Below are 14,470 nucleotides of genomic sequence, written 5' to 3' on the forward strand. Positions count from 1 at the left end.
TGAATGAATACGTCAAAATGTGCACGCGTTTTTTTATGTCCTCAGAATGTAAACTGTACAGATCCTGAATGCTATTTCTCTTTCAGATTTGTTTGTAACGATACGATGGACACAGACAATGCTGGAGATGAAGTTGACGGACCTCTGCCCATTTCTAAACTAGAAGTGAGTACGCTTGTTCTGTGTAACAAATGGAGCAAGGCTTTTATTCAGAAGATTGGGATCTTTTCCCTTATTTACCCTCCAGTACATGATGCGCGGTTCGTTGAAAGTAATGAGCAAGTACATAATAACGGATCATGTGTAAATGTAGTACGCACGCTTGAGGGTTGCCAATGATATGCAACCACTAAGCGGGTCGTCGAAAACGGAGGAGATCCAACGATTGAAGAGCTGGCCTTACGGCATTCTTGTACGTTGTTGTGGGCGGCTGGCTACAGCGATTCTATTGATATGCTGAATTTATTCTCTTTTGGCGGCCGGTGGTCTTTATGACTCCCAGTAAAAAATTGTGTAGTTCAAAGTTTCAAAAGAAAAAGTGGCAAGGAAAAAACATCAATCGTAGATTAGGGACGTTAGATTAACTGAGGAAAATATTAAATCATGCTTAATTTAAAGTAAAACCGATTTCTCTTGCAAGGTACAATTCCTATAAACAAAATTTTTGTTGCTAATTAAGACCAGAAATTTCCAAAAAACGGCCATCAATTTTAAATTAAAATGAAACTACTTGCTTCCTTTGTATATCTTGCTCATCTTTAACTACTTGCTTATCTTGTGTCTATCTACTAGCTTTGAAGATGATGCTGCCTAGTTTTCTAGAAGTTGTGTTTAACACAGATGTAACACTATGCATTTTAAGAAAGATACTTTTTTGGAATTAAACGAAGATAAATTGTAAATTTGTTCAGCTCCCACTTTTTGTTTCTCTGTATTTCAATTAACCCACTGGATTTTTTCATGTATAAAAGGTTTTTTTTCAGATTTGCGAAGTTTTCACCTGGCATGGCAATAAAAGATTGCGACAAAAATGCAAGTTCAGATGTTATCTCAAAATGATGTTCTTGGTTGATAAAAACTATTCACGAAATGCAAAGATGCCGACGAAAATACAAACATAACTTGTTATCAAATAATGAAAAACTTAAACTTCAACCCATTGCTTTTCTTTGAATTGTCAAATGCACTTTGAATGTTTTTTTCTAATAAATGAGGAATTTTATTGAACTAAATCAGTCACGTTGCATCAAGAGTTAAGAAAAGACATTGATAAGAAAAATGTGCACGTCTGAAGTAGAAAAAAAGTTAAATTTTATCTTTTAAGCTCTGAATATTTTAGTCTTCTAGTATTTTAATTACTCCTTGTTTTGAAAATACAATATTTTGAATACAGGTAAATCCCAAAAATGAAGAAAAAAAATAGTAGTCTCACGATGAAAGTATGGAATATTTCAACGGCACCTTATGCTTAAAAATTTTTAGATCTCTCTGAGAATTCTGTGTCTTCTATCTCAATTGGAGTTTATATTGAATACTAAAACTCGTGACCGGATAATGGATTCTTATTGAATAGTTTTAATGATTTTCTGCGGAAAAATACATTACTCTGCTCGATAAACTTCTCGATTTTCTGACATGTAATTTTTTGGTTTCCATTGATTTTTAATTAGTAGTGAAGAAAACTATAATTAGATTTTTAGATAGTACGAAAATAGACAATATAGAAAGATATTGACCAAAATTGAATGTCAATACAAAGGAACGCCGACTTTAAAAAAAATGTGTATCTGATGCCGCTCTCTTTTATCAACCTCCTTAAAACATCTCAAAACTTGGTTCTTGCTTTTACTTTACATAAAAAGACAAATAATTTGTTAGATAAATAACTTTTGAAATTTGTACACTTTTGGGAGCTGTTCTTTTTGAATTCAACTGAGGAAAAGATTTTTTGAATTCAACTGAACTGTAATGAAATCCCCCGACGAAAAAAAAAATAAAATAAACGTTGTGTACAGTGCAATTTAACCTGAGGTAGTCCATTAAAAAAATCTAGAGTCATTTTTAAATTTAAACTGAAAACAGCTGGTCCATCTGTCTTGTTTCATTTTCGGTTTCAACTTTTTTGGTATATTTTTGTTGAGATTGATTTTGTGATAAACATAACAATTTAAGGCTATTGTTTTCTGCTTACAGGTTTTAAGTTTGGCGAAAGTCATCAGGTTTTCATCGCTTCGACGGGTGTTTTGATGTTTTTATCGCCGCGTAATAATGAGGATCCAGTTTCTCTTTTTGAAAAAAAAACGATTTATCGTTTTGTAGTGCTTTCTCCAGACAAAATTGCTCAAGATCAATCCCAAAGAAATCAGTTCTCTGATAGCAAATAAAGCTGATTTTCACAAGCTTGCGGTGTTGTTTAATTGTTGTGCTAGGCAAAGATTCGTTTTAAAAAATATATATGGACTTATTGCTGATGTTTCGGATTTACTGTTGAATAGTTTTTGCGTCATGTGTCCTTGTTTCTAAACCGAAAATCCTTTAGCTGTGAAAAAATGATTTTTGCTGAAGTTCGTTGTTGGTTTACTGACAATGAGCCTGGAATAAGTAGCAATAAAGAAGTTTAAATAAAAATAAGTAGGAAACAATAGCATTTTGGAGCGCTCTTTATTTTTCTGCCTCGAAAATGATACCAGAAATTATTTTTCTTTAAACGACATGTTGAAGTTTTGGGCGGCAAGGAATTGATTAAGGCGTAGTTTAAATTAAGAAATATTTTAATTAACCTTTATGAAAGAAAAAATTGAAAACGGGCTTCTTTCGAGTTAAAGTTTTGATTACGTTAAACTCACGGCTATGATCACTTTGAGAAATTCGTTAATTTCTGCAACAAATACTATTTTTTAAGTTGTTTCTAAAAGCCTTGTTTAATAATTTTTGTCCTTCAGCAAAAAAAAACTTGTGTTACAGTATTACAATTCAAAGAATTTGAATTATATTGGGGCTCTGTCTCTTTTAGATCTGTGTTGACACATTTTTATGATTTTTGGAAGTCAAATCGAAGTAATAATTTTGTTCACACCGAAACAGGAAGTGGAGCGCGGAAGCGAGTGGTTTCGCGGCGTTAAATTTTTCCATTCTATTTTTTAAGTAGATTGAGAAAACGGTGCATGTAAAAAATAGTCTTTCTCGCTAGTGGTTATTTGTTCACATGCCGTAATTCGACTTTAAATTTTACTTTTTTCATAGTCCATTCTAGGTCTAGTCTTTTCTTTAGTCAATGAAAATTCTTTGAATTGTAGATGAGGACTTTTCCTGCTATTTTTTAAAATTTAGTCTTCCAAGTTGGTTGTTACGAATTTCAGACGATTTTTAAGAAGAACGAATTTGACACTTATCCAAAAAAAACTGCATACGTTTTTTACAGGATAATCGAATAATAAATTTTCTCAAAAGAAACCTGAGAGACGCTTTGGAACAGTCTTGTGATATTGTACGCTCTGTTTGATTTCTAATCAGCGCGCTCAGAAATGTCTCTGCTAAACATATAGATAGGCCTGAATAAGGACGTGAATTTTTCGTGGCTAGTCTCGAATCGTTTTCTGTACTTAGAGTGTGGGCATTGCAAGTGGAGATATTAAGAAGATGTCAGAAGCTGGCTATCACACAGTGGAGTCAGTAGCCTTTGCACCTAAGAAATCCATTTTGGCAATCAAAGGCATCTCAGAACAGAAAGCAGATAAGATAATGGTGAGTTGTTTACGAAAACAGCTGAAATTGTCGGAAAAACTTCATTGACACAATTACTTAAAATTTGAAATGTTTTAAAATTTTCAAGCATACAACTTTAAGCGAGTGGGTATTTCTAATTTACATGTTTTTACAAAATCTAACGTTTCGTATTAGAAAAGAGTGAATGATTTCATTGCATAGCATAAGGACAGATTGAAATGTTCCAAAGGTATCTTAGGGTTTAGTTTTATATTGATTTGCGAGAGAGGATAATTATCTTCAAATTTTCTGTGATGATTAAAATTTATTTAATATTTTGGATGGTTTCAGACGGAAGCGTGGAAAATGACTCCGATGGGTTTCACAACAGCCACTGACTTTCATCAGAAGAGGGCTGACATTGTACAACTATCAACTGGCTCCAAGGAGCTTGACAAGTTGCTTGGAGGTAAGCCCTTTGCTAAATATCACGGTAGTTTCTTTATTCTGAGTTTATCAGTCGTAAATATCTATCCTGGAAGCGGTTTCGCTGTAAATCTTAACCAAAAAAATTTGGCTGGCGAAATTCTGGGATGCAAAATAGGATTCAAGAACTAAAATCGAATGAGTAAGTTGTAACTGGATCTTTTGTACATGATTATATAGCAAAGAAGTTAAATTAAGTGTTGTTTTGGGATGTTTTTGGCCTGTTTGGAAATTATTGAAACTTGTAAGTTTGGGTTTCGATGATTTGTGATAATGATTTGTGAGTTCTGTATTGGCTTATGTTATAACAGGAGGCATCGAAACAGGATCAATAACGGAGATATTTGGAGAGTTCAGGACTGGCAAGACGCAACTGTGCCATACGTTGGCTGTCAACTGCCAGCTCCCAGTGGACATGGGAGGGGGAGAGGGCAAGTGTTTGTTCATTGATACCGAGGGCACTTTTAGACCGGAGAGGTTGCTAGCTGTAGCTGAGAAGTGAGTACGATACAAATAGAGCTACGAAACTAAACTTACTTCTTTCTAGATCAATTGTATAGGGTCTCGAGGTCAACAGAAAATTCTGTTTTGCGCGAACTGGTTGGTAAATAAGGAAACTTGATTAATCATAATATTTTATATACAGTTTATATACAGTTGTAAAATCTATAAACGCAGAAGTCATTGCGTACCAGAATTGTTTTTGCAAGCGATTAGCTTTCACTGTTTCAGAAGTCAACAATGACGCAAGATTTTGTCCTTCTTCTGAAAACTAATGAAAAGTTCCCTTTTTTCTTAATTTTTCCTCTTATGTTCAAAATGTTCATTTAAATTTTGAAACTTAATTTTGTATATGCTTAGGAATGGGCTGAATGGACCAGATGTGTTGGACAACGTAGCTTATGCCAGAGCATACAACACTGACCACCAATTGCAGTTGCTACACCAAGCCAGTGCTATGATGATCGAGTCACGGTTAGCAGACCTCCATTCTTTCCCTCTTTTGTCGATGTATTCTTTTGGGAAAATGCATTTGTTTGTTAGTAGGTCTCTGCAGTACTTTGTGGACTACTGAAAAGTTGATTGCTTATGATATGCGATATGGGACTACAATGTAATTTATACTTAAATTGTTTGTGTGTTGCGAACCCGATGATCGTGAGCCATAAATTATGTGAGTTTACCACCAGCAACATTACACTTCTGTTCAAGGAAAACTGAAAAGAGAGTGTCAACAAAGTTTTCCGACAATGAATGTTGAATTGTTGATACTGTTTGCAAATGGTTTGAACCATCATTTTGTCCTTTGTGTGGTATGTTGGTGAGGCTGTTGTGGTGTGGCGTGGAGGTAAACAGCTGCATGTGTGCTATCTAGACACGTTAATTTGTATTTCAGGTATGCTCTGCTGATTGTTGACAGTGCAACTTCACTCTACCGGACAGACTACAGTGGGAGAGGAGAGCTCTCAGCAAGGCAGAATCATCTCGCCAAATTTCTCAGAACTCTTCTCAGGCTTGCTGATGAGGTTAGTCACAAAGCGATAGCGGCTATTATTGGGGACATCGTGGGTTTTTTACAATCCAAAGGATTTGGATTTTATTGGCGTGCTGTCTTTTTTAAAGATCTGTTCACGCTTTTTTCGGCTTTTTCACGTCAGTGAGAAGTCAAATTAGAGTGGTGATTTTAGTCACGCTGAAATAGTAAAGGGAGCGAAAATGAGAGTAGGTTTAAGGCGTGATTTTTTTCAAACTACTTTTAAAGCGGAGTCAGAAATTGGTGTTTGAACAAATTTTCGGTTTTTGAGCGGGAGCTTTTTTTCACGTGCGTCAATTTGACTTGTTTTCATTGAGTAACTTCTGTTTGCATGAATTTGACTTCTGATGTCATGCGTTTTCTTTTCCTTGAGTGCTTTAGTATGATACATATGTGTTCTAATTGAGCGTAGTTAAAATTGCCAGAATTCATCAATGGGCAGCTGAAACTTTTTATGACCTGAACAATTTTTGGTCAAAAAATATTAGAGAATATTTGATTTTACCCTCTTTAAAAAATTATTTCTGTTGTCTTATCACTTAGTTTCATCAATGACATGTCTCATTGGTTGATAATGAGGCACAAAAGAACATAGTTAATGGCCTGAGTTAACAGCTTATTAGTTTTCATGACTTTAGCACTACTTTTTCTCTAAAATTATGAGTTAATTTTTGAGTTTTCTTTGTATTTTTGTAATATTTGTTGTCTTATTGTTTATTCTCATTAATAACATGCCTCATAGATTGCTAATAGGGGTTATTTTAGTCGATTAAATTGGTTCTGTTCAAAGCTGATGCTTTCTATGACTTTCAGATCAATTGTTTTCAATAAATATTGTAGAATTTTTGAGTTTTGCAAGTTTTTGTTAACTTTATTATCTTTCTCATTTGTGTCATTTGACTCAATTTGTCTCATTATTGACTGTTATCATTGGTTTCTAAAAAACTATTCTTTTTTAAAAATCTTTTCAATTCATATCTATTGCTTTCTTTTGACGTATACGCTGCCCTTTTTAAAAAAATTCTTGTGAATTTTTTTTAGTTTTGCAAGTATTTATTGAACTTGCTGTCTTATCACTTAACCTCGTTAATGACATGTTTCATCGATTGATAATGAGAAACAGGGGATTTTAATTAGTGGCATGTGTTCTTAGAAGTTGTTTTTTGATTTTGACCATGTCTTTGAAAAGTAGATCTGATTTTTTAGTATTGCTTGTTTTTTGTTCTTGTGGAAAAATTGCTTAATCTCTGGTGTCAAACTAATGGTTCTCATTGGACATCTAACACGGCTTATTTTTTCTTGTCAAAGCTAAATCAAGTCTTTGGATTGTAATTCAGGACTTGTCGTGCAATGTTTTTTTAATTCGTCGTCTATCGACGATTCTTACGCCCTGACTTCTTGGAATTGACTTTTTCAATGACTTCAGTGACTTCTACTGCTTTGCAGTTAAAGTTTGTGTGTGTGTGTGTGATGTTATTTCTGCTGTTAGCTCATCTGCGTTACTTTCCTCGCTAAAAAATGACTTCTGAACTCACTTATGGAACTTAGGTAGTGCCAAACTTATTCGCCATAATTCTTGTGTTTGATTTCGAATATCAATTTTGAAGAAGTTATTTCAAGGCTTTTTCCTTATAGATCGATGTGTTCTAATATTGACAGTCCTAATCTAACCCAAAGAGTCTAGTCGTCTATTAAGGGACTGGTGGTCGATCTGTATCTTATTTCTTTAGTTGTTTCAATTCATGGAAGGCCACACGCGTCTATCGTGGCTATTTTCTGGCAATCTGCCGCCCGTGTTTTTGGTATCCTATTAATTGCTCTCAAACGAAGTTTTTAGCAATTATGCAAGTCCTGTTGAATTTTAAGGCGATTTTTTGCTTGACCAATTTATCGTCTGACCCATTATCGTCCTTCAAAACGGGAGAAACAGGTAGCGCTCAGCGGGCATTAAGTTCTCTTAGAGTGTGGTGCTATTGACGGAAACTGTTTTGGAGACTTATACTTATGGTGTGAAGGGCGGTTCTTAGAGGTTGAACCCCCCCCCCCCCCCACACACACACACACACACACACACACACACACACACACACACACACACACACACACACACACACACACAGCCCCTGTCTCGCTTACCCCCCAATCGCCACCCCTGAACATTGTTTTGGGTCGTAAGTGCCCCATGGAGCCAAAAACCACCTCCCACCGTCCTCTCCGTGTTGCCCCCCCCCCCCCTGCCCCCGATGCGCTCACCTCAAGCCCTTCAATTAAACTAAAGCTAGCCTCACTAAACTGGCTAGCTGCTCAGGAAGCCAACCGCTCACCGGTCGTTTGAGAGCAATTCGCTCGACCTTAGTCGTTTATGTTTAGGAAAAGCTGAATTGTAAAAGGGTAATCATATAATAAAGAACCATTCTGTTAGGTGGATTTGTTTCTGATAAGAGATCTCAACCACGCTTCAAAATAATTCTTTGAGTATGTCATAATTATTCTGAATTAGCTCTTCAATTAGAAAAATAAAAACCCCATATATTTCTCAAAATCCAGATATGATATTTGATATTTCGTGGTTATTTGCTGGTTTTGCTTCTTCTAGGTATAAAACTTTTCTTTCGCAATTCTATTAGTCTTTTTAATGCGATTTTTCGTACTGCCGACTGTTTTCATCTGATAGTTTTTTTTCGTCTGAGGATTTGGCTTTTCGTCCTCAAAAACGGGATAAACAAGTAAAACCCGGAGGGCATTAAATGGCTGAGCAGCTCTGTTAAAACTTTACGAATCATCGAGGCTGCTCAGAAGACAAAATCATGGTGTGAGGGTTTTCTGCAGTTCAGTCCGCCCCTTTAATGCACCCCATTTTTACTCCTTTGCCCTTAGCTAATCTTAAGGTAGCCTTCCTAAGTCCCAGTTAACTACAGTTGAAGCCAACCTCTCGCCTGTCGAATTTGCCCAACGTTAGCAGGTTATGTTTTTTCAGTTTGGTTCTGTCGGACAGATTTAAATTGCCTCAATGTATGTAGTGAAATGTAACCAGATTTATATAAGAGTATGGCAAGTGTTTATTTCAGTTTGGAGTAGCAGTGGTGATCACTAACCAGGTGATGGCGCAGGTCGACGGGGCAGCCATGTTTGCAGCAGACCCTAAAAAGCCCATCGGAGGAAACATTATGGCACATGCATCCACTACGAGGTTAGGAATTAATGAACTAGTTAGAACTGACGACAGTAATGGAAACGCGATAATAAACTTGATCAGTTATGTTAAAGAAATTCTTGCTTCGCTAAAATGTTTAAACTGTAGTGATGAATTGTAGCTAGCCTTGTTGATGTTGAGTGTGTTAATGTATGGTCACCTTTAATGGATGATTATGATCCTTCATAGTCGTATATAGTCCACCTCTGAATACCGCACTATTAGTGTAAAAACATGCATTAGTTTGTTTAAACAGACGTATCAACATTTTGTTCACTTAAGAAAGGGGGAACAGATCCCATTTTATTTATGAGTGACTTTTTAGGTTGTATCTGAGGAAGGGAAGGGGTGACAATCGAATCTGTCAAGTGTATGACTCACCCTGTCTTCCGGCTACTGAGGCCAGCTTTGCTATTCTACCTGATGGAATCGGTGACGCCAAAGAATGAATTATCATACGTCCATATCAAGGGTGCTAAATGAATCAAAGAGATGGTCTTATAAGCTTTTATGGCACAGCTCTTTTGATTCATTGATTCCTGCCACCGAGACAGAGCTAAAGCAGAGCTTAAGATTGAACGGTTGTTCTTAATCTGTGTTTTTCTTTAGGCATCATGTTATGAACCAGTGAACTAAAATAAAGCTAAAAACTATCTTATCACTTTTATGTCTGTACAATTTAAAAAAAAAAAACAATTTTCACTGATCTTTGAGGAAACTAGGGAAAAATCTTCTTCGTAAGAGCCTTTTTTAAAAGTGAGCCTCTGCTTGAGTATGTTGATTTGTGCTTGGTGTGATTTGGTCTAAACAGTATGCAATCTTCTGCCTAAATTAAGAGTGTACTTAGAACGGTTTTGGTGGTGTAAGTGCTCGGAAAAAAATTGCTGAGTGTAAATTAATGACTGGCTTAATTGTATCTCTGATCTGATTTACAATTTTCACTTCTGTTGTGCAATAAACGAGTTTGTTCAATTATGATTGATTGTTCTGATTAAATATTTGATCTTTGGTTAGATTAGTTGCGCAGTTCTTTTGAGAATAAATTGTTTTTGTTCTGCAGGCTTTTAGATAATCAGAGAGAATGTGATGATGGAAAAGGAGGCACGATTATGTTTATGTGTAAATAACAAGATATGAGTCTTGTTTTCAACAAGGAGGCTCGGTAATGTGCGATGGCACATAAGGTTCCGACCCCACTCATCCACAATTTTGGCATAATTGTCTACCAAATGAGGAAGAGATAGAAAAACCCAAAAATTTTTTGGGAAGTATTTATCAAAAAAATTGTGTATGAACGATAAGATAGCCTCCAAAGCAAATAAATCAGTGGAGTAAAAATTGATGATTTAGATTGCTGTGATATGCCAATAATAAGAAAGCGAGTCAAGACGAACAGCAAAATCAAACAACAACAAGAAACATTAATTACATCAAAAACTTTGTCCGTTTTAAAAAACAAAGTTTAATAGCAAAGTCATTATACCGTCAGATACACCTAAAACTAAGCAAAATAACTTATAAATCACCAGAAAAGATATGGGACCAGTCCAATGAAAGGTTTGGTAACAATTAGACAAAAAGAACAAAAACAGTAAAGTTAAAAAAATTCGCTTATTTTTAAACAATTAACTTCAAAGTAATGAAAACCATTAGAAATCAAGTAAAATATCCCAAAGATTTGCGAATACCAAAGCTTCTATAGAAGGGCATTATCACCTGTCCTTATTCAATTTTTTAGGCGGCTAAAAAGATCAAAAATTCAATTGAAACTTGCCAGAAAACGCTGTCAAAACCGTCAAGCCATATTTTGGCCCTCAAAATATATTCTATTCCGCCTTCTTCAAACACCGATAATGTTGTATGTCGCCATTCACTAGTGAGACTAGGTAACAAGTGGACAAAAAAGAGAAGGGCAAAAGTATGTAATACTTTTTTTCGAAACAAAATTACATCCAAAGTCATGAAAGACATTAATTACAAAAAGAAATATCTAAATAGGGTCGATTATTCATCCAAAGGAAGCCCTTGAGACTTGCAATTTGTCTTGGTTCTACAAAAAGAACGTCAAATATGACAAAAATCAAATTAATTTTCTTTTTTTTGTGGCAAACCGGTGTCGAAGCCAGTAGGGTCATAACGAATTCTTTAAAAAAAATAGATTTTGGGTCACCAATACCTTTTGATACCTTCCCGTGACAACCCATAATGCCATATTTGACCTGTAATTAACGAGATTAGGCAACAAAAAAAATAAATAGAACAAAATTGCGAAGTTAAAAAGTTTTTTTTTTACTTTTGGAAAACGATTGTTTTCAAAGTCATGGAAGCCATCAGCTATCTTCTAATATCAGAATATGGGCTCATCTCTTTTGCCATGAAAAGCGAATGAAACCCATCACTATACAGGAAATTTCATACGACCGAAATGACAATGTAAAAATGACAGTTAAAACAAAATTGAAAATTTAATTTATTTCTTCAAGAAAGATGTGTCGAGGCCGTTAAAACTTTAAGATATATATGTTTCAAGATTTTAATATGTTCAATTGTGTTTTATTTTGAACGCCTATATGGTGATATTAGAGTTGTCAACAATGTGATAATGTTACAAAACTAGAAAACGTGAAAAACTGGCAAATATATAAAAACAAAAAAAAATCTGAAATCTAGTAGTATCAAAGCCAGGAAAAAATAACTTCAGGCCTAAAACCGCAATCGAGACTAATTTTTAAATCAGTAAAATGAAGAAGCATTCTTTCTTTGCTGACACTAAGCTACAACTTGACCAAATTAAGAAAAAAAATAGAGGAAAAGTTCATTATGCCATTATTTATTTAAAAATCAGTTATTTTTAAAAGTCGAAACGACCATAAACTTTCAAGTAGAAAACTAAATGCATTAGCTTAATGCTGCTTAGAAAGCCAATTGGACCTATTACTCCTGAGCTCTGATTTGATATGTTGTGTTCTTTATTAATAAAATAGTCTTTTTTAAAAAAAGACCGACTGATTACAATCCGCATTCTTTTGGATTGTAACAGTCCAAGATTGGCCCAAAACTAGCCCTGCTGATGCTTATTCTCCGTTAGGAACAATTGATTTTTCGAATGTTGTAGATATAGATAGTTTGTTAGTTGAAAACTCAAAAATAAATTCTGCTTTTTTGATAATCAACGAGTAAATTTAGCAAAAAACGGCAAAATTTTAATTACAGAGCACTCTAAGCGGAAGTTGAAGTAGCAATAGCACCTTCTGAGTCTACAAAGATTGTATTGGCGTGTTTTGGGTAATGCCGGCAAGTTTAATCTCGTTAACAAATTTTAGCAAAATTGACAAAATTTAGGCAAAAATTTTGGAAAATGTGAATAAAAACAACGTAAATTCACTCAACTGTTCTCAGAAGTTTAAGCATCGATAACTCCCTGGAGAAAACGAAAATTTAAAAAAAATCTTTTTATTTCCATATTCTACGCTGGACGAGCTTTCTAATGCTACCAGTTTCAACTCTCTACGATGAATATATCGATCGGCGAAAATTGACTGAACAAAAAAACCCATTTGAGTATATAGTTCCTCCCCCCTCAAGGGGAGTCGGAATAATGATCGTTAGAGGGTATCCTTAGTTAGTGCGATGGCAGTTGGTTATGTTTTTACTAACTAGAGGCAGTAGCTTGTTTTTTTTCTGAAAAGTTGACTTCTCAAAATAATCCTTTTCCAATGATAGCAGTAGGACAAGTGATACCTTTTGCAGTTCATCATAAGTGATAGCAGTTTAATACCAATCAGAATTATTCAAAATTGACCGAACAAACGCCCTGTGAATATTAGGATCCTCAGATTAATGGACTGCCGCATTGTGTCGTTATTACCGCATTTTGTTATTTCTATTGAGGAGAAGCTGAGTTATCACTATATTAACTGCTCTATAACGTCGAGTTCACTTACGATTGAACATTTTTGCTTCTTTTTTAAACGTTGTAAAGTGGTCTCAAATTTTTGATTGAAGGAAATTTATTACAAATGCGTTTTTTTTACGCAGAAATGAAAAAAGGTAATATAGCTGACGGGGAGAGTTTTCAGTTGGTATGCTGCGGTTGAAATCTGAATTTTTGGGCACTGAAAATGGACGATTTCTGCTTGAATTAGTTTTGCTTTGTCTCAAAAACTTGGTGTATAGCGCTGATCTGATGCACTCTTGAAAACACTTTTTTTGCGAGAGAAAATGTCCCAGATGGCCTCTGATTGCATGTTTAGATAAGCAAACAATAATATTTGAAGTTAAACGGAAAAATGTTGCCTTAATTTTTCCTCGCCTTTTTTGCAAGGCCTTTTTTAAATTATAGTTTTGAGGACTTTTCTCGATTTTGAAAAGTAAACAAGGAAGCACAAGTTGCTGATAAAAATGAACAAACATTGTTTTGTATCACTTTAGATCGCAGAACGATATGGTTAAGATTTTATATTTTTATTTTGAAAACTAAACCTAACAAGAAGGCTCGGTAATGTGCGTTCGAACATGTTCCGACCCGCTCATCCGCATTTTTGACTTAATGGTCTAGCAAATGAGGAAGAGATAGAAAACCTTCAAAAAGTTTGTTCAACATACCACTAAATGAATAAAGTAATGCCGCATTAGGGGTTTGATGAAGCCAGCCAAAAAGGAAACTACGGGAATAGACAAAACCATAAGTCAGATAAAACAAACATTAAATACACTCAAAAATCGATGTCTACATTTTAAAAAATACAATAACAAATCAAAATGGCACTAGATAAGACCTAAACTAAACAAATCGACCAGTATATTACTAAAAATATATGAGGCCTCTCCTTAAAGAGACTCGGTAACAATTCAAAAAAATGATTGCATAACTTAGTCTCGCTAAAGACAGGACCCATTTGTTTCCTATGGAGTTGCTTATAAGTCTATTTACTTCTTTTTTTAGTTGAGATTCTGTTGTTGTTACTACTTTTGTATTTTTTGGTTCAAAAAATTTCAATAGTTTTTGAACTTGTCCCCTCTTAATTTTTCTTGTTTCGACTTGTTACCGTCTCTAATTGAGGACAGGTCCCGTTTGCTTTCTTGTGAAGTACAAATTAATTTGTTTTGTTTACGTTTCTTCAAATGCTCTTTTGACTTGAAAATGTGTTTTGGCTGTTATTGAGGCCTTTTTCATTTGGTGGTTTGAGTTTAAAACTATTTTCTTCATACAATTATTTTAAGACAATGGGTTTCTTTGAAACGTTCTTTCTCATCCATTTTTGTTATTCAAGTATGTGAAAAATGTGGATCAGCTGGATGAGAACATTGTGCAAAAGCGCATTAACCAGCCTCCTTGTATTTGCTCTATACGTAGGAAAACAGTGGTAGACGCAATTTAATGCTCTCTGAATCAAAGTCAAAATTTTTTCTCGTCCAATTTTCACGCTTTTTCTATCTAAGAGGTGCTAAATAAATGACGGGACGTTAGTCATTTTCCGGTTCAACTTGCTGCTTGGATTAATTATAAGGAACTGATAGCAGGAAACGTTCAAAGAAGTTAAGGAGTTAAA

General features: G+C 34.9%; 2 protein-coding genes across 2 annotated transcripts in view; both read left to right on the forward strand.

The window, feature by feature from the left end:
* LOC142342684 (apoptosis-resistant E3 ubiquitin protein ligase 1-like) overlaps positions 1 to 14,470 on the forward strand; it is a 330,839-nt gene that overhangs the window by 247,054 nt on the left and 69,315 nt on the right. The window lies entirely within an intron of this gene.
* LOC142342682 (DNA repair protein RAD51 homolog 1-like) lies at positions 66 to 9,975 on the forward strand. The gene is made up of 8 exons (XM_075394168.1): positions 66 to 165; positions 3,607 to 3,744; positions 4,057 to 4,174; positions 4,503 to 4,689; positions 5,053 to 5,166; positions 5,588 to 5,717; positions 8,794 to 8,915; positions 9,244 to 9,975. Exons 1-8 carry the CDS (start codon positions 106 to 108, stop codon positions 9,365 to 9,367), a joined length of 993 nt encoding a protein of 330 aa, XP_075250283.1. The 5' UTR covers positions 66 to 105; the 3' UTR covers positions 9,368 to 9,975.

This window comes from Convolutriloba macropyga, chromosome 7, assembly GCF_964194025.1.
Source record: "Convolutriloba macropyga chromosome 7, txConMacr16.3, whole genome shotgun sequence".
In the NCBI taxonomy this organism is placed as follows: Eukaryota; Metazoa; Xenacoelomorpha; order Acoela; family Convolutidae; genus Convolutriloba; species Convolutriloba macropyga.